Genomic DNA, 20,622 nt, shown 5'->3' with positions numbered 1-20,622 from the left:
TTATTTGATGTCACACAGAAGAGCAACGCCTCTGGATACCCAGTGGGCTTCTAACGTGCCCTTTGGTGATTTGAGCCGCAGTTCGCACACGTACGTCAGTCCCGTTCTTATTGGCTTTTTGTAAACGGGACATTCGTAGCCTGGCATCAGCTTATTTCCGACCGTGTTTATCGCAAATATGTGTATGACTGGCATTTCTGTGAACATGATCTTGTGGAGCGATTCCTGCAGTTCCTTTTCCTTCCTATTCCAACTCGCCCCGTCTAAGAACAATCCGTACACATAGACCCCTTCCTGCAGATCGGACAATATAGAAAAATATAATCAATCGGTGGGCTGATTACTTTTTTTTTGTCTTCGTCATAAACTTTTAGGGCGGGAAAAATGTAAAGCATTTCGTAGAAAATATAGGAAAATATCAATAAAATACTAAAAATTAAAAAACTAACGAGCTGGTAACGGATATTATGCATGATGCATTCGTGGAAAACTCAGGCCGAATTCGGATTTCAAGTAGGAATAAACAGATAAGGGGAGACTGCATGGTTATAAACCATGTTATCTTACACTCACCAGTGGTGATTTTTTGATGTCTTGTTTATGGTACACCGTTACTTCGTTCTCGAGCACAATGTTGTCAAGCGTCCAACCTTTGTGAGCCCTAGATATTTCCTGTTTCATAGCCGTCAAGAACCCTTGCGGGTTGAAGAAACCGGTCATCCAAAACTGAGCCGGCTTTTCCCTGAACACCCACGTCGTGATCTGGCTGTGACGGTTCAGCAACTCGTTGAACCAAAAACCTATTGCAGACGACGTCCAAGAGGCCCTCAGCCAGTGTGCCGGGATGCGGCCGTCGTACAAGTAATCCAATGTATCGGACAAAACCTGCAATTAAGAATCGTTATATTATATAAAATTATATATATTATATAAAATACGTAGGTAATGGAAAAAATGAGATTCGATAAAAAAAAAACAATTTAAAAATGTAATTTGATGAAAATATTCTAGTTAAAATTTTAAGTACCTATTAAATAAATACATACATATAATATAGTTTATATTAAATTAGTGCTTAATAAATGATAATAATACGGTTTAACTGCATGGGTTTTATATAGGTATTTTCGAGAGTAAAAATATTATTGCAATAGTAGAATGTATAAATACGAGTGTACCTATTGGCTATTGTCGTACTACATAACTACTCTCTTACGCGTAATTATTGTAATCGATTTACTTCGTTCATAATGATAATTCCGTCAATAGCTAATAAAAGGTCTTCCAAAGTAGTTTTCACTATTTCTGTAACCTTTTGGATGCGATCGATTTCTTGTCCTAAGAATATGTTCATAGGCTGCGTCGGACCCATCAACGTTAACCTATTATAATTTATAAATATTTCTATGTTATCATTGCCATTATAATAATAACTTATAATTTATAATTACCTTTCTTTGATTGTAAACATGTTGAAAGCAAGCGGCAGCTTTTCCAACAAATCCGAACTCGTAACGTACACTTTTTCTTCGCGTGTCACTTCACTACCGCCACCAGAACCTTTTGGCTGAATCATTAATATAGTGTTGAACATCTCTTGAACCATGTTAGTTTGGTATCTAAAAACGTATACCAGTTATTGCATAATATATGATATTATTTCATTCGATACCTATATGATATTATATATTATAATATATGGATAAATTTTTATGCTCACGTAATATCGGTGTTTGGATGAAGTCCACACGCTTGTGGCGGATCTTTCAATGGCATTTCCTCTATCGCCGATAGATACTCAGCTAGTTTATTAAAAACCAACACGTTGTAACCTTCGTAGAAACAAAACTTTTCGCTAAACAGTTCATCGGTAAACCAAAGTTCGGTAAAATTGTTTAATAGCCGTCGGTCATAGTCATCGGTGACCCGGCCACCATAATGCACTTCGGCCAACATGTACCTTTAATGAATATTTAAGTAATTTCAAGAACATGTAAAACCACTTTACCGGTTTTACGAGTAAATCATTTATCAATATTAGTAGCAATTAATAAGCCTACACCTTAAAAAAAGTCACTAGAGCTTAGAAGGCGAGTATTTAAACATAAAATTGATTTTTTTCGTTCATTCTAGAACAGCTCATAGTACAGTTACATATCTAAATAGGCAGGTAAAACATACGAATTACCTGCCTAGTTAATTATATCTATCATCAAATAAGTTTAATATTTTATTTTACTATATTATTATTTATTAAGAGTGTTACTTATATGATCCCAGACCTAGTAATTTACCTTAAGGCCACCCAGTTAACTTCAGAGGTGGGTTCCATCTCATCGACCATTTTTTGTAAGTATAAAGTCGACGAGTACCAATCTGAAGTATTGAATTCGTATGGTATATTCCAACCGACGGGCCCAAACTTTCTTCGCTCTTGGACGACCGAATGGAGGAAAGAAATCACATACAATATTGGTTTGTATTGTGGTATGCTGGAGTAGATCAATGTGTCATCACCCATATTGATAAAAGTTCTCATTAACCCGGCTCTTAATCCTAAATATGCAATGAAATACAATATAGTATACTACTGAATAACTCGACGAGCAGCCACAGTGTTTAAATCGGCTGATATAAGTACTCGAACTAAATGGTGACTTATAAATAAAATTGATTAATTCTTCTGTTTAAATAAGTTGTTACATTTTTACTTGATTGGTTATTTAGAAAATGTATATTTAATGTTTTTACCTTCTGGGGGCTCATACGTAAAATGTATAGATATTTGTAAAAGTGATATCGAGAATTTTGGATGAACTTCTGTGGTTATCCATATTCTAAAGTTTTCTTGACTAGACTTCGCCACACTTGTGTTTATATATGTAAACGTTTCTTGCATAAAACTCAAACACAAATGACAATTTTGAAGTAATACCCATCCTCCCTAAACAGATACATTACAGATATTCATTCAAATGTTAAAAGTAATAAATATATTTTTCAGAAAAATGTTGTTTTTAACAACTGAAAATTATGTTAAAATTATATTTTCAAAAATGTTAAAGGTTTTTGAAATAATGAGTAGTCTTACGTTAAATAGATAATTCAGTATATTGTGTTATATGTATATATAAAATACTCACGTTGATTGCACATTCTTTCATTAATCTCTCGGCGTGTACTTCCTGACCTTGTCCCATCGACACAGAATTGAACGGTATTTCTAATTTTTTTGCAGTGTTCTCAATGAGATTACTTGGATCAGAACCCATGTTTAGGAAACAAATCATCGGCGTAGTACTTCTAGATTCGAGGTACATCTCTTCGATGTCAAACATTACTGTTTCCACGAACTGAGGCCCTATCGATTCTTCGACGTAGGCAAATGCTTGGACCAACGTCCTGTCTGGACACCACGCCCTCACCATCAATAACTTTTCAAACACGTCGAGCCTGTCAAATCCATCTGGCATTTTTTCTTTTTCTGGATTACTCTTCTCGTACCATTTTTTCCACGAATTTCCGTTCGTTTCAACCGCGGTCAATATTGATTGGAACGGCGAAATGGTTTGCAATAAGCCCAAGTTCATCCAACAAATATCAGTCACCCAATCGAAGGGTTTAGGTTTTATAGAATTCATATCAACTGAAGCGCCACCCTTGATGAAATATTCAAACTGACTTCTAGTGATTTTCTCTCTGTCCAGATCTATTTTGAGCGTCATGAGTATCGTAAAAAGTATTTTGTGCACCTCGTACAATCCACGGCACTTGTATTTGTATATGGCGTAAGTCAAATATTCAATAATGTTGCTTATTCTACGTTCCAGCATAACAGCTTTATCGGAGTTTGATAACGACATATCAAACTGTTCTAAGAATTGTTGTAATGAGTTCTGATACATGGGATTGACCATTCCCATTTCTACGATTAAAAAGTACAGAACTGAACCTCTAGTGGCAATCGGACGATACTGTTCACGCATCACGCTTATTGAAGCTTGTGTCACGTTCGCCACCTCTATTTTTTCACTGACATCGGTAGCCGTATCTTTGGTCTTATTCAACGTATATAAAACCGATTCATCGTCTACCAATGACCCTTTTACGGTAGTTAGTTTTATGAGAAGGTCGTATTCTAATTTTTGCATTTTTCGTTTTTGAGAAGTCACTTCGGAAATTAATTCAATACGCTCTTGTTCTAATTCTTTTTTCTCGATTTCGATGACTCTGCTTAACAATTGATCTTCCAATCCTTTAATAGTTACAGTAAAATCGATGATTATGCATCTGGCGTAGAGCTCTGGAGGAAACGATGGATTTCCAAGTTTTGATGTGAGATATAGTCGAAAATCGTCGCTAACGTCAATTTCTTTATCTCCTAATAATACATTCACGATTTTACCTTTTACGTAATAATTCTTTTCCAGAACGTTATTTATTACCGGATCGACATCTTGCAGTATATCGTGGATCAGTAATGGTTTTCCCAACGATATACTATCTTCAAGATAATTTCTGAAATATTTATCATCAAAAGAAGTAACAATCATGTTATTTACCGCTTCTTTATTTTTAATCCAAGCTATTCCTTGGCTCTGTGGATCAATCATAATTGGGTATTTTGAAGATTTTGTTACAATAATACCGTTTTGAATTGATAGATCATCATTTGGCAGTCCTTGGAGATTCCATTCGCTAATAGTTGGAGGGTCCGCCAATTTTTCAGTCACATTTAGATTAGGGGTATTTGGAATGTTCCTCTCGTTTAATTGATCATACCACGATTGCATAATGTTCGTTCTATATTCTTGGTTGAATGGTCCAGAATAATTTAAAAATGCCGTCAGAATTACGATATCTCCTAATGAATATTTGATTTCCAAATTAAAACCAGCCAACTGCTGTTTCCATCTCTTTCTTTCGCCTTCTAAGCCCTCAATAAGTGCTGTGGCAGACATCATTTTATTTTTGCATCTATTCGCTTCAGACTGAATTAATTGCTGTGAACTTAAAGCTATATTTAACTTTCGTTTTGCTTCTAACAACTCCTTGTTTTTTTCAAAAGCAATGGTCTCCGCGGCTTTTAATTGTTCTTTAGCTTGGATATGTTTACCCTCTTGCTTAGCTAAGTTAGCTATCAATGGAAGCACTTCTTTGTTTACATTATAGAAATCTGACATGGCCAATGTCCAACTGAGAAGTCCGGCTACGTTTCCACATGCCAATTTCGCTTTTTCGAATGTATAGTCTTGATAATTGAAATATGGTTGTAATAGATCAATTGTTTCCCCGTTGATCTGATTTTTGGGGAAATTTTGAAGATTGAATAGAAATCTGGTGTCGGACATTAACTAAAATAAAATAAAATAAACATATAAATATTAATTTTACCGTTATTATGATGTTGTGGCACAATATTTACTTTTAAAGATTCCTTCCAATTGGGTTCTAAAAACAACTTGGTAGTATCTTTTATAACTTTCGGTAATTTTCGTTGAAAAAATATAAGTACGGAATCCATAATCAACGTAATTAAGTAAGGTGGTTTGCCCAATTTTCTTACGGTTGCTATATCAGTTGCTGTTAGTGTCTAGAAATTAAATTTTCTTTTTCGTTATAATAGTAATTAAATATTTTAATTGAGCTGATTTGTATATTTTATACATGAAAAATGAATACGTCTTAAGCTTTAAAACATTTTTACGCTATTTAACTAAGTGTAATTTTTAACTGTACCAATAAAGCTGCTTCGGCAGCATCTAAAGCGGGTTTAGCTTTAGCAAGTTTCACTTCGGCGATCTTTTTTTCTTTTGAAATGCTTTTTAATAACAATTCGGCTCGGTCTTTCACAACGGCGACTTCGGCTTTACTTATTTCTGCAGCTTTAACCACGACGTTCACTTTAGTAGTTACCTGTGAGCCGATTTATAAAATATAACGAATCGAAAATATTGCTTTACAGTATTTAGAACTCTACCTCTGTACTGGCTTCTGTTGCGATGACAATTTCCTTTTCTTTCTCTATCAATTCTTCTTTTAACACTTCTACTTGTATTGAAGCGTCGGCAAGTTTCTCTAAACCTAATATTCTTTGCTTTTTCATCTGCTCAATTTCATATATATTCTTTGAGTATAAAATCTTATAGTCGTCCACAAACGAAAGGAATGACTTTGGCGTTACAAATATTTTTCGACGAAATCTTGTGAGAAATTATATAAATAAACAGGTTGACGGATATTTCCACGTAATAGTGTTGTTAATTGATACGTGTAATTTTTTATTTTAAAATTTCAATATATGATAACTTATAAAAATTAATTGTAGGCTTTCGAAAATAAATTTACAACAAGACGCTGTTTTTTCACATTACCACACGTTAACCGCCATGTGCCCGCAGGCGGCCATACGATATTATAGTATCGATACACTTAAGTAAATTTTTCGATGTCATTCCAAATTTGTAAATGCTATTGTATTTGAAAAAAAAACAAAACATATATATTACATAAAAAAAATTGTAATGATTTCCACTACTCCAATGCGTATTTTTTAGTACATTAATGTAGCACCATAGAAAAGTTGATAGTATAAAACCATATTAATGTAAAGGTGCCGTCGGCCATATGGCGTGGTAGGAATGATCAACTATATGAACGCCAGCGGTCGTAATAGTATGGAAATTGAACATTGCCGTATGGCTGACCGTGAACTCATAGCGGTTAGCGTGTTAGATTATGTTTTTAGCTATTATGTACCTATATTGAATTATAAAAACAAATATCTAAAATACATTGACATTTGACACGTACCTTTGGAAATAATTTATACAGTCATTTGCAACGTTATCGTGTATGACGCCAAGTAATTGTATCAATGATGCCTTTTCGTCCGTTGTACCGACCACTGGGAAATTGTTTAGAAAATGATGAGATACCGCTAGAAGTGCATCCGAGGGCCACGCGGTATACCAATCGATAATGCATCCAGATATAATACCGGGAAACTTTAATGAACGCAAACGAAAACTGTCACCTATCTGTACAGAAAAAAAATGTGTACAGTTCAATTAATTTTCTTCTCCTTAGACTATCACTTATAAGAGGAGGTCACTTCAATTCATTCTAATTTTTTTTATAAACATAAACAATATAGACATGAATAAAATCTATTTTCAAAATTAAATCCTTGAAATAGTTTTTCTTAAAACATTGGAAGTTAACGCATTCGAACATTAAACATTAGAACGAACTGTATCGTTTACGATAAATTTAATTAATTACCTATTTACAAATAGTAAAAAGAGTCCATGTGCAAAAACACTCCCTCATTAAGAGTATTTATTAGTTTATATAAACTTACCGGTGAAAAACATAAAACTAAATGTAAATTGTTCATAGCTTGCTTAATGAAAAATTGGTACAAGTTGTCCATAGATGGATTGCCTTTGGGCCATTTCTTTTTAAATAACGGAGTTATGCTATTCAACATTTCTTCAAGTTCATCTTTGGGGAACAAGTTAGCCACTTCTCCAGAACTTAATATATTGTTAATATACTCGAGAAAAGACTCTTCTTTAATGTCGTTATCCGTGAACACGAATGTAGTTTTCATATCTTGAATTCCGGCGAATCTATAAAGTATTCTGATGTCGTCCAAGAAATTATTGATATTATACGACCTACAAGTTTCAAAATAAGCAACCAGTTTTATAATTAAAATCCATAAAAACATTCAATGCTTACAATTTTCTTAATAATAATCATATATATTCAATCATTACCTTGTAAGAAATATTGAATGCTGTTTGTATTTAGCGATAAACGATGCCAAAGTGGTCACTGATCTCCGGCCTGAACCTCCAACACCCACGAGTAGACCGTTTCCACGAGGTATTCTCAGTATGCGTGCTATTATAATCAAATGGACCATACAGTCTCTAAAAAAGACTAAATCCACCACAGAACCACGAGTCGCGTCTTTCATTTGATCCATAAACATCAACATTCTATCTTTCAGTACTCCAAAACTGTAAAACGCACAATAAACGTAAAATTAAAAAGCCAAAAAACATTTTAATCTAAAATATGTCTTAATATAATATGAGAATACTATGTACTTACTCTTCGATGTTCTCATAAATATTCGGGGTCTCGGGTTCAAAGTCATCGGGCTCGTCGCCTGTCGGTTCGGCCATGTCCCGCATAAAGTCAACAAAAACTATCGTTTTCATGTCAGCCGGCATCATTGCGTAGTTCTCGGGGCCAAGGAACTTCTCAGCCGAGGACAAGACTGTCTCCACGAACCAGTCCTTGTCCTGAATGCTAGTCAGCTTGTCATAGATGACGCGCTGCAGTTCGTGACACCAAAGTCGCAATAGCATCCGTACGTCCTGGCATTCAGCAGAGCACACCTGCAGCATGCCTTCCCAGATGCGGGACAAGTCGCGCAAGTTGAACACATAATGGAAGTTGGCCGGGGTGGGCAGCAGCTTTTGTTTGGTCTTCTGCCACAAGATCCGGGTGAGCACCACTAGGCCAGGCAAGAACCGTACGACCTGCTCGTTGAACCTTTCCATGCAGAAGTACCCGCAGCCTAGTGCCCCGAATATTTTGTCCATGGAAGTGTCCGATGGTAGTGTGCAGTTGAATATACAGAACTGCCGCTTAAGTCGGGGTGGCACATCATTTCGGCCACCGCCTGGATGGATCATGGCAGCCAACATGTTCACACCCACGACGTTGATATAGTCACCGGGCTTGGTCAGCGAATAGAACCCTTTATTCTCCAGCAGCTGGCGCGTGATCTCGTTCGTCACCTGGCCGGATACAAGTAAAAAAAAATCAAACATAGAACATACTCAGTTCAATATTTATTTTACGAATTTTGGTTCAACGTAAATAAAATAGGTTTTCGTTAAATTTTGCAATGAATGAAAACATCTAACGCATAATGATGGATTAGGGCTGGAACGGTGGGTTATTCTATTAGCAAAGCGTTTATAATGGAGCTTTGATGTGGGTATTTGAAATTTGAGCGAAGAGTATTATTTGAAACGTAGAATTAAGCTTTTGAAATAATGTGGATTGGAATCATTGAACATAGTTGGTAATGAAATTTAAGGCTGAGCCCTATAGTTGGATGCCATAAGACTAAATGGGTCTTAGCAGTAGCTTATACAGAAATAGCTTTTTATAAGTAATCTTTATTTATTGAGGTAAATATCGGATGACGAAAGTGGAGATAGTAACTTTATTTTTTATGTGAGGTAACAAAGTAAGATGTAATTATTATCAATAAATATAATAAAGGTTTTCATAGAAATATTGTCGCAATACATGATCACAAACACAACCCAAGCTAAGTTTAAAATCGTAATGATGTATTATATAGGTACTCTTATTTTTTTTATTTATTTTTTTTTGTTATATATTTTACCATAAATCATAAATCAATTAATATTTTATAATTACTTGATCTCCCCAGTCGTTAATGATTGGCATGTTTATATCATCAATAAATATCGTCATTTTTCGATTACCCGGAGGACCGTAAGTGGTACCAAATCTTTTCTCCATATATCCTTCGACGGTACTCTGATTGGAGGTATTAAAGATGGATTTTTTTAATAGTTAAGGACTACTACTTTCGTATATAATTCGCGTTTTTCTTACTTGAAACATGTTCGGAGTGGTAGCCGAGGAAAAGTTGAGCATTTTGCTCGTTCTCACTTCGGGATCAAATTCTTGCATGTAACACTTGATCATTACCGTCTTAGCAGTACCTTGTTCACCGATTAACAAAACGTTTTTCTCTTGATTAGCGATTAAAGTTATCAGAAACATGGTACGCACGTTGTCCAAATTCGGCACCAGTATATCACCGTACACTGGTATATAATCACTGGGGTACGTGTACGATTCTATCAACGTTTCCCAGTGTTTCCATTCGCCGTCTTTTGAAATAGTGTAGTCGTAAATCGATTCTCCTTCCTATGAAAAACATGATATTCATCATTTGCAATGATTCATATCCACAAAAAGTCTCTTTTCTGTGAATGAACGTACTTTAAGTTTTGGTATTTTAATTTTCCCTGCCAGGTCTTGTAAAATGAACTCTTCCAATAATCGTCTGTTATCTGACTCTAACACAGCAGCAATACTCCACATAATCGCAAACGTGTATAAACGTGATAATATTTTTACCGGTATATCTATTACAATTTATTACACAATATTTATTATTATTATTATTTATTTAATATTATAATTTGTATTATTGTATCCAGAGATGTTCACCTGGCTCTTCAGGGAACATGCTTAAGAGCCCGTCGAGTATATCACATGTTTGATGAATGTAATGGGGTTCCAATAAAATCATTTTGGGTGAAAGCCTAGATTGAAGCATTTTTAATAATTCGCTGTAAGAGTTATCAAATATTTCTTGAAAGCAAGTGGATACATGTGCGGATTTAGTTTTTCCCCATCCCTGAAATAGAAAGATTTATATACTATTATGACGTATGTACAATAAAATATGTATTAAAATTGCTTGTAGAACAATTTAGTTCATTGAAAAAGTTTCAGACACTTTATACCTGAATATGATGCAATAAAACACATGTATTTAGTTCAGACATGAATAGTAAAAATAAGCCCACAACAAACTTATATATATATATATACGAAGTGATAACAGTGATCAGATATTTTAATTTTAGATTAGGAATAGAGGTACCATGAAATGTCCAACTGCTTAGTATGCTAAAAGTATTCTGCTTCAGATTAACAAAATAAAATTATACATTTTTATTTAAAAAATCAAAACTTTATAGTGGTTTGATCAACGGACATAAAGGTTAAAAACACAAGATCATATAGTGTGTCTTTCGATAGGTATTTATTATACTTTTTAAAAAACATCATCCTTTTATGGTAGAGTGATATTATACGACAATGTAATTATCGAGTTATTTGAGGTGGTTAGCACTTTATTAGTTATAAGTATTATGTCATTAGATTTAAAATTAAGATAGCAACGATATATTATATAGGTACTTACTCCAAATATCACTCTCCATGATAACACGGTGGACGAGAAATAAGTCATTCCCATCCTAGAAATGGTTGCTGGGGAAGCATTGTCCACGTTGTCTGGTTCAAAACAAAGTTTGGCGTTGGCGGCCATGACAATTCGATCACCGTTCGCCAAGGTAAGTGTTTTGTTGTCATCTAAGACGGAGTTCAAATTCTCTATCCAAACTGCATCCACAGGACCATCCAATACTATCCAACAGTATTCGTCTGGACTCAGCTGGGATTTAATTATTGTACGTGTATAATAAATTATAGTACGGTAACCACTAAGATAACAATAAATCGATACAATTTGTCGTCTCAAAAAAAAAATATACCTTTAACGTTCTCCTCCAGAGTGTAGAAAATATACCATCAGTCCAATCGTTCGTTGCCACGTCCAATCTCCCAAACATCTGAGATGCCGTAATGGCTTTGGGATTCATTCGATACTCGAAGTGCGTCAATCCAGTTTTGGTTAGGGCCGATAGAAGACAGTGAATGGCAGTGGTCTTACCAGACCCGGTGGGTCCCAGTATCATCAGCCCGTGACGCACCAAAGACGTTTCGTATACCTTAAAAAACAAAATATATACAAGCTATCGTATACAGTAAATCAAAACAATAATAATTTATGTTATGCCATTTGGTACGTATAGTACTTGAATGATTTTTAAATTCCATGAAGGATGGTTGACCAACTGTTTCTCTTCACACGAGCTTAGTATGGCTGATTGTAAATCTTTGTATGCAGACGAAGTCGATTTCATGCCGACAAACAGATCTTCGATCAGAGACAAAAAAATAGTTTCGTCCTGATCGACTAACTTTGAAACGTTCATTCCCTTCAACACTCTCATGAGTATCGTTTCTTCAGGTTCAGTCGCGTTGCTTCTCCTCTGAGTTCCAAGCGTACGCAAAACAGCCAATATATTACGCAGACCAAAATCGTAGTGCACCTGTTTACTCAACTGTTCTTCACATAGCTGGTATAGTATGAAGAATTTTTTTGATAGGGGTAGGTTGTTTTTAAAACCACAAGCTGCTAATTTCACGCGTATTATTATCTAAGAACAACACACAACAACATGTCATTAAATTATGTATGGTTAAATATCATTAAAAATGTCTGTTTTTTATATTAGTTGTTCAACTCAGGGTTGGATTAATAGATTTTTTTTTTAAACGGTTATTCGTATTATCATCATAATATTATTATTGTTCGTTTTATTTTTTTTAGTGTTAGAGACTTGGTAGCTGGACCATATAGGATCGTGGTTTATATATATATATATTTTAATTACCTATCACATATTTTTCATATAATTTATCATAACTTAAGTATTAAACTTAAAATGATTTGCATGGATTAATATTTTTGTTGAAAAATAAATTACCAATCGGTCGGGGACCATCATGGCTACACTTCGAAAAAGAACTTTTAAATTTTCTGGTAGTTCTTGGCGTCCGGCATATCCAGGATTCATGGTCAGGAATATGGCAAATTCTTGGTTCATAGGAACCGTATCTCCATCGCTAGAAAAAGAAAAAATCGTTTAAAGTAAAAATGACGGGTACCAACGATGGAGGTTCAAAATTCTGTTGGTCAACGAATACCTGAAAATGAATGATTCACAGTTGCTTTTTCGGGCCATAAACACGGTGTATACCTGCTGAGCGGCCACCGAAAGTACGGGAAGTTCGATCCTGTTGAACTCGTCAAAGCAACCCCATGTACCCGAGTGCACTAAGCCTTTGAAAATACGACCTAGTCCACGGTAGTCCATTTGATCCGAACAATTAAAAACAACTACGTATTTCCCGAGTGATTTTCCCATGTCTTTCGTCGTCTCCGTTTTCCCTGTTCCTGCTGGTCCCGCCGGTGCGCCGCCCATATTCATTCCTGTGCATTTCCGTTGGGTTTATATGTATAGATATATCAGATAAAGAGTGTGTATAAAAGTAATGTGTTTAAGTATGTTTCATGCGAATCACGGACGCCGGATGCCGTTTCGTCCCGGTAAAAATGAGTCCATGGACGTTTGATCCTCGTGAATTATAAAGGTGGGATGATAATTGTTTGGTGCCCCGGTATCTCAAATCATTAGTTTCATTTAAATCGATGTATTTTTTTTTTAATTTTTAAAATCTTTTTAAAAAATGTATAATTATCAAATTTAAATGTATTACAATATAATTGTCACTAGTAAAATTTAAATAATATAAGTGAATTATATAAAAATACAATACATTTACAATTGAGTAGGTACAATGCAAATATTCTAAATAGTAGATAACTATATTTTATGTTATTTAAAAAAAATAAGTGATTTAATGTAAATAATTTATATATGGTATTGGCATTTTAAATATAAAAGAAAACATATATAATTATGTAAATGTATTTGTATTGTAAATTTATTATATTTTTATATAATTCATATTATTTAAAATTGAATGATGACAATTATACTGCAATGAATATAAATTTAATAATTATACTGACATTTTTCATTTTTTTTAATAAGAATTGAAATTTTAATTGAAAAAAAAATAGAGATTTCAATTTGAATGATTTAAAATACCGCAGAACCAAACGTCCCATGGTCACGAATTGAGATAATATACAGGATACGAAACGAACGTATGATAAATGATACCCGCACCTTCTCACGCTGCCGCAAGACTACTAGACCTAACCAAATGTACGTGTTATACGACATTAGTACCTTATTCTTCCAGTATCACAGAATAATCCTATTTAAGCGCTACCTAGGTATCTTGTTAATATGAGAAGGACGGAGACACAAAAATATTATTAATAAGGCAAATCGTTTTGTATCCTGTATATTAATCGTGCCTGTGATAATGGTTAAATAACTTTCTATAACTCTCGTGGACCAAATTTCTTCCCTTAATAATTGACTGGGACGAAACGTCCGTGGTCTAGTTTTTTTACGGGGACAAAACGGTGTGGACGAAACGACCGTTTGTAGTTTCATACTATGCGTATAGGTGTTGAAAATAAAGATAGTGTGAAAAAAATATTTTAATTTAATAATTATAACATTTATAGAAAATGGGTTATAAATATTTGATGAAAATGTCAATTCTCAACGGTTTTATAAATTATAACATATTATACTTAAACAAAACAGATTTTGTTAAAAACTGGTATCTTACCAACTGCTTGGGCTAAGGTAATGAAACATCGATCTGTGAGTGGCGTGATTACGAGCCTATCTGAACAGCCCAGGAACTCATTTTGGTACACGAACAACACGTCGGTTATTCGAACTTCGCATCGGTCCAATTCTTCTGTGTAATAAAACCGCTCTTGTTTTAACCATTCAAAATCAAATAAGTTTGTGATCTTCTTTTGGTATAATGATTCGAAAATATCCCTAAAGTATAGGTTAGGTTATAATGTATAATGTATAATAGTATAATGTTCATGTATATTTTTGAAACCTCTGGTGGACGTGTATCGTAATCAAAGTCTCGTAGTTCAATCTTTCAATTTTGGTCAGATTCTTAGTAGTGGCGTCAATAAGTATATTGAGGAGCTTAATAAATTCTTGATTAGTGTCTTTCATAATTTTTTTCATGGTGATAGAGTTCTTAAGAGCATATTCTGTTCGAATTGTCCACAGCATTTGTAGACCGATGAGACCCATCTGTTAATGTAAAATCGAATAATTATACTAAATGTCTAAATCTATGGTATCTATTTAAAATAATATTCGCACTTGAGCAGGAAATAATTCAACCATCGTTATAATTGAAAATGTCGGGTCTCTCATAATGTAATTATCCACATTCGCTATTAATTGATTCACAGAAAATTTGGATTCATTAAGCAAAACGTTTAACCAATTTTCCACTCCTCCAGTACATAATACGGGATGTTCCAATGTGATTTTTTCACCTTCTTTGGATACGATATCTCGCACTTTATCGTATTCGGACTCAAAGTATATCAGCTTTGCAGTATTATCAAAAAGACTCAGCAAATGAGGTTGAATGTTATGTGAGTTCGAAGCTTGACCCAGAATTTCCAAAAGCACTGGGTCCGATATAAAATAAAACCTCGAAAATATGTTTCTTTTTTGGTCCAAGTACCTAATTGATTAACCATTATTATAAGTTCATAATATTTAATAGGCACTTGCCTCAAAGACAGTCTAGCCATGCAAGCATTTTGCGAATTGCTGCACTGCTATGAGACAATTTAGACAAAATTTAAATAATCAAATAAGTATAAATTTGATTGTAATAGGATGTGATACCCCGCTAATGACTTTTGACACAACTCCAATTGTTCAAGCATGTACGGCAGTAAAATTTCCATAGACCCATCTCCGGTGCATATTTCAATGACGTTCTCGAGAAATCGTGCTTTGTTCATTAAAGTTACCCACAATTTATCTATAGCCTAAACGTAAGCCATGTAAATGCACCAATGATAAAAATATCGATAAAATAACTTACAGTGAAGCGTTTTGTTTCTAGTGGTAGTTGCTTAGATATATCCCCACCGATAAAAACGGCTTCTAAATACATCCAAAGGTTTTGCACGAGAATCCAATTTTCCAAGACTTGACTGGTCACTGCGAATTTCTTAACCCAATCCATTATTTCTGACTTGAACGCAATATTATACCTACAAACAGTTCATAAGTATCATTAGTTTTGTATATCACTAGTCATAATTCATTATGCATTTCAATAAAAAAATTTTCTCGTTTTACAACAATAACCATTTTTATTAAAACAATAATCTTATAAATAATACACAAGAGAGTTTTAAAAAGTGTTAGACCATTTATAACTCGAGAACGGCTGGACGATTTCAAAAATTCTTTCATCATTAGAATGCTACATTATCACTGAGTACTGTATGCTTATTTAAATAGGGAAAATTAAAACCCGGATAGGTGCTCAAACAGGGGTTTTGAGAACAGAGATTTACGATGAACATTTTTGTTTATAAATGATTGCTATGGTTGCTATTATGATAATAATTATTGGTTGCCACTGGTTGATCGTTAATTAAATTAATATTATTATATTATGTTTAACAATATATATATTAAAGATGATCGATGAAAATGTTAAAGTTTTTTTTTTTTTATCTAAAGTAGAAGCACCTTTTGTATTTACTCGCATGTCTTAAAAAGTATCTTAATGGATTTTCATACGGTTTTCACTAATAGATCGGTCGAGTCACTAGGAAGGATATAATGTAAAAGTTGTCTTGGAAAAATGAATCGGGTGGCTGAAAATAACAACAATAATAAAATATTGTTTGTCTGTATGCCATTTATGTATTTCTAAACGATTGGACCGATTTTGATGAATTTTTGTGTGTGTTTGAGTGGTTCCCGGGATGATTTAGATTCATAATTGGATCCGGTAGGTCCAACCCCGGAGAGGTACTCAAACAGGGATTTTGATATTTACGATGGACATATTTGTTTATAAAAATTTTAGTTATAGGAGAAATAATTAGTAGAAATTAGTATTTTATTTGTATATTGGTTGCCATTTGTTAATCAGGCAGATAAAGGACAAGCATGCATCAAATCTAATTTTCGTGCATTGCCTACTAATATGGCCGAGTTGCACTTACTTCAAAGAGTTACACCCAAAAGGAGTTGAACAATCACAATTTTTTTAAGAGTTGTCATTTTGTACGGTCGAAATGTGCGCGGGATCAGCTAGTTATGATATAATTAAAAAAAATACACTAACGTACACGTCTTACCTATTGGACGCTAATGAGCTCATAACCATTTGTGAATCTTCTAGTATGGCTACGACTTCCGCTATTTCTTGTCCTTTTACAAGTAATAATCCTCTGTTTTTAAAATTAGCCAATTCTATTTTTATAGTCGACCAATCGAATATTATCTGACGCAATTTTGCTTCGATGTCGATCTCTTTAATAGCTGTCTGGCATATGTCTTCCAGCTCGTCTTTATATTTTAATAAAGGAGCAGACATAATATCTTTGAGTGCAAAATCGTGGTCGTTTACGGGGAATAGTGTACCAGTCGCATTTTCTATCATTTCCCAATGCCTCGGTTTTAGTGAATTCTTAAACATCATTTCTACTAGAATCATTTTATCTGACCATTCGTCAATGTTGTTTTTTAATTCTTCATATGTTGGCCATTCCTTTAGACCTTTAGGAAGTTTACGACACTTTTGCTGGTACTCTGCTAAACTATCGATGATATCATCTATTTTTAAACGGTTCCACAGTGTACTCGACCAGGTTTGAATGGAACGATTGACTGCACTATATAGATCATAAAGTTTTTTTAGTAAGTTAAAAACTCGTCTAGTTTCATTCAGCGTAGGATATAAAGTCACTGGCGTTTTGAATAAACGCTCACCATCCTGATAACGTTCCATCAACGAGACTAACTCGTCGAAACGATCTTGAAATAGTAAAACCCTAAGTATAGATTAAACAAAAGCTAGTTTAATAACCTTAAAAATACTATATCATAGTATCATATATGTTTATTTTTGTTTTACCTCTCAGCGGCTTCGGAAGGCATTAGGCCATCGACCATAGGGCCTCTTTCAATGAATTGTTTGTCAAAAACCACAATATCCGATTTAAGATTTACTATGCCTTCTTGCAATTCCGTCCTCAGAGGGATGTATATATCCAACAGTCTTTGTGGTACGTTGCACATCTACAAAATTACGCAAATATTTTAATGTCATTAGTACGAATGAGAATAGCGCTCTTTATATTCGTTTGTATATCATTATGATTTATGAATGTCACCTCCAATTTGAGTTTTTTATAAGTTTCGGTGAGTATATTCAATTGTCGTTCATCATCATGCTTAATCGGGACTTGGTATTCACTTAACAAATCGTACACGTCAACGGTAATTTCTATGTCATTGTCTAAATCTGTCAAATTGTTTTCTAGTTCTTCTAAACATATTATCACCTTTCTGGCATCGACCAAATCGTTGATTGGTGACGAAATTATACTATATTTCTCTGCTATGTATTTACACAAGTATTTCAGTTTAGAAGATTCTAATACACCGTTAGCGAATAATATTTGCCAATCTTTGATTTCATCGTGTAGAGACTCTTTGAATTCGTCTAACAATACAAATAGTTTTAGGGAACAATGCTGCTTAAATAATATAATGTTATAATGTAAACAGAAATTAAATGCTAATTTTAATAATCACCTAATTGGATTTCCACAGGTCCAATTTCTACACTAAGAGGTTCATCGTATATCATATTGATTGTATATTTCATATGGTCAAATACATATCGAATCGTGTCCAATTCAGTTTGTTTTTCTAACAACCAATTGATTTTTTCTATTTTTTGATGAAATTGTACCCAAATTTCTTGATATTTAATAGCGTATAGCTGAAAATAATATTTCACTTTAAAACATATGTATCTTTATAATTAGTGGACATATCGTTACGGATACGATGTTTTCTATTTCCATTTTTAATGGCCTTGTAGCATTTCCTACTTCTTTGGCAGCTGCAAGCACGTCCTTATTCTTAGATAAAGTTTTCTTGTAGCAATAATCGTTTCTCTGCGTATCACAAATCATAATATTTTAATATAATATTTACATTAGAAGATAGAAATGAATGGAGAGCAATATGTTAGACAATATTATAGTCTCAATGACTGCAAACAGGTGCAGACAAAGAGAGAGAGAGAGAGAGAGAGAGAGAGAGATATTAGCTAGATATACTAGATGTAGTTTGATAAAGTGAGATTAATAAGTGTGCGTATACATAATATTTGAAATACTAAACACATTTCATTATTTATTTAGTCAAATTAGACCTTATATAATATTTTGAAAATAAACGCCATGGATGTAATTGATTTTTTATAGTTTTATCAAAAAGTGAACTCGAACCGTAAGTTAGATAACATTGCTTCAACACTATGTGCCATCAAATAAATTATTGACAATACTACAAAAGTATATAATGTAATACAATTTGATTTACCTTTAAGTGATGAAAACCCAAACGTGTTAATGTTGTCGTCGCATTCAGTGCGTTTGAAGCCACATGCTTCAAAGTCGAGCTAATTATTCTCCACGATGGTTCAACTCCAATGTTAGAATCAGCCAGAGTTAATTTGATTTTCAACATCGGTGACCGATCCGAATTTAATAGACGTCTATGTTAATATAATATTATTATTATTATTGTTGTTGTTGAACAATTTGCTGCCGAAAATCAATCGGATACCCACTGATAACAAGACATCCCTTCTATCATATGATCGAACGTATTGCGCATCGTGTTTATCAGCGACTTAGTATAAAAAAAATTATAGAACCTAAAAACACTCATACACCAGTCATCAACTTGTCTACTTGTAGGATGGGCAGCAGCAGGAAACTTTTCGTCTGTATATAATAATATATTTCTTAACATAAAACGTGTGTAAAAAATATGTGATTACAAGCAAGCGTCAAAACTGCGTTTATTTTATATGCCGATTTCGTATAAACTCGTACCGTTACGTTTAGCTTCTCCGTCCGTGTCTTTTATAACCTCCAACGCTTTATTCAAGTTGAAAAAATCATACATTGAGTCTTCGTCTTTGAAGGAATATTTATCGTTCACTCTGTAAATAATCAACTTAATCAAATAACTGAACACCTCTTCTATGAAAACCGTTTTGTCTGAAATTATTTTCATTGTATCCTCCAAATGGATCCGATTCAGTTCCTTAAATTCCTGGGGCCATACCGGCTGTGCTGGCAACTTGATTAATAGATATTGAGCTATATTTTCGATTTCATTTCGTAAAATATAATTGAAGTCGGCGAGCTAAGTCAAAAGGTGTATATTAATTACATGTGTATAAGACGAACTTGTATGAATTAAGTCGACGGTTTTAACAACAAAATAAATATATATACATATATTGGCAAGTTTACGCATACCGTTTTTATAAATGCCTCGCTGTAATTGAAATTCTTCATCACGTCGTGCATTATATTTGTGGCCCCGGTTGAAGACCATTTTACCGTATTAAGTAATGGAATAAGCAGCTTATCCATTTTCATCAGTTCAAAATTAATTAAATTATAAAATACATCTGGTACCATTTGTCTGTAGATGTGAACAACTTCAATTACATTGATTATCTTAATAATATTAATAGATAAGGTTGTTTTATACCTTAATTGGTTGTATCGTTTTACGATATCTTCAGCGTATAAATATCTTTGGTACATCATGTCTTTGCGCTGTACCTTCAACTGTAATCTCCGAGGTATGGGAAGTCGTTGGTACATCATGAGCTGAGCAATGTCAACTTTTTCAGTGATGAACTTCGAAAAATTGACGCTATACTTCCTCGTTGTCTGGTCTCTGATCAATAACGGGCCAGTCCTCGAAATATTATCCTTTTTAATTTTTGAACAAAATTAAATTGTCATATTTTTAAATTATTTTGTACAATAGTGCTACGTAATAAACGCAGGACTACTATTCAAACTGTACTTACTTT

At 33.8% G+C, this 20,622-nt stretch overlaps 2 protein-coding genes across 2 annotated transcripts; both read right to left on the bottom strand.

The window, feature by feature from the left end:
* LOC132941557 (dynein axonemal heavy chain 5-like) lies at positions 1-12,971 on the bottom strand. The gene is made up of 24 exons (XM_061009662.1): positions 12,694-12,971; positions 12,474-12,612; positions 11,739-12,143; positions 11,415-11,651; positions 11,063-11,314; positions 10,300-10,489; positions 10,069-10,214; positions 9,676-9,993; positions 9,475-9,597; positions 8,125-8,819; positions 7,785-8,030; positions 7,364-7,682; positions 6,814-7,040; positions 5,981-6,203; positions 5,740-5,916; positions 5,426-5,593; positions 3,144-5,354; positions 2,752-2,944; positions 2,295-2,556; positions 1,721-1,960; positions 1,452-1,619; positions 1,241-1,382; positions 574-885; positions 1-294 (listed from the first exon to the last, which is right to left on the bottom strand). Exons 1-24 carry the CDS (start codon positions 12,969-12,971, stop codon positions 1-3), a joined length of 7,965 nt encoding a protein of 2,654 aa, XP_060865645.1.
* Positions 12,972-14,528: 1,557 nt separating this feature from the next.
* On the bottom strand, positions 14,529-19,250 carry LOC132941548 (dynein axonemal heavy chain 5-like). The gene is made up of 10 exons (XM_061009650.1): positions 19,104-19,250; positions 18,557-18,673; positions 18,306-18,495; positions 17,882-18,213; positions 17,623-17,786; positions 16,844-17,539; positions 15,568-15,739; positions 15,366-15,511; positions 14,826-15,198; positions 14,529-14,753 (listed from the first exon to the last, which is right to left on the bottom strand). The coding sequence occupies exons 1-10, from the start codon at positions 19,248-19,250 to the stop codon at positions 14,529-14,531; spliced, it is 2,562 nt and encodes an 853-aa protein (XP_060865633.1).
* Positions 19,251-20,622: the final 1,372 nt, after the last annotated feature.

This window comes from Metopolophium dirhodum, chromosome 1, assembly GCF_019925205.1.
Source record: "Metopolophium dirhodum isolate CAU chromosome 1, ASM1992520v1, whole genome shotgun sequence".
Taxonomy (NCBI): domain Eukaryota; kingdom Metazoa; phylum Arthropoda; class Insecta; order Hemiptera; family Aphididae; genus Metopolophium; species Metopolophium dirhodum.
This window is presented reverse-complemented; position numbering and strand designations above follow the sequence as displayed.

What these genes read in the sequence shown, in the direction of transcription:
- LOC132941557 (XM_061009662.1), bottom strand. Translation starts at nt 12,971, where the DNA reads ATGGGCGGCGCACCGGCGGGACCAGCAGGAACAGGGAAAACGGAGACG. An exon ending in GGAATTTAAAAATCATTCAA is followed by an intron (nt 11,652 to 11,738) that starts GTACTATACGTA and finishes TTGTTTTTTAAG; the next exon opens with GTATACGAAACGTCTTTGGT. An exon ending in TGTATAAATTATTTCCAAAG is followed by an intron (nt 6,204 to 6,813) that starts GTACGTGTCAAA and finishes ATTTCTCACAAG; the next exon opens with ATTTCGTCGAAAAATATTTG.
- LOC132941548 (XM_061009650.1), bottom strand. Translation starts at nt 19,250, where the DNA reads ATGTTGAAAATCAAATTAACTCTGGCTGATTCTAACATTGGAGTTGAA. An exon ending in AAATAGAAAACATCGTATCC is followed by an intron (nt 18,496 to 18,556) that starts GTAACGATATGT and finishes TATTATTTTCAG; the next exon opens with CTATACGCTATTAAATATCA. An exon ending in ATAAAAAACTCAAATTGGAG is followed by an intron (nt 17,787 to 17,881) that starts GTGACATTCATA and finishes GTAATTTTGTAG; the next exon opens with ATGTGCAACGTACCACAAAG.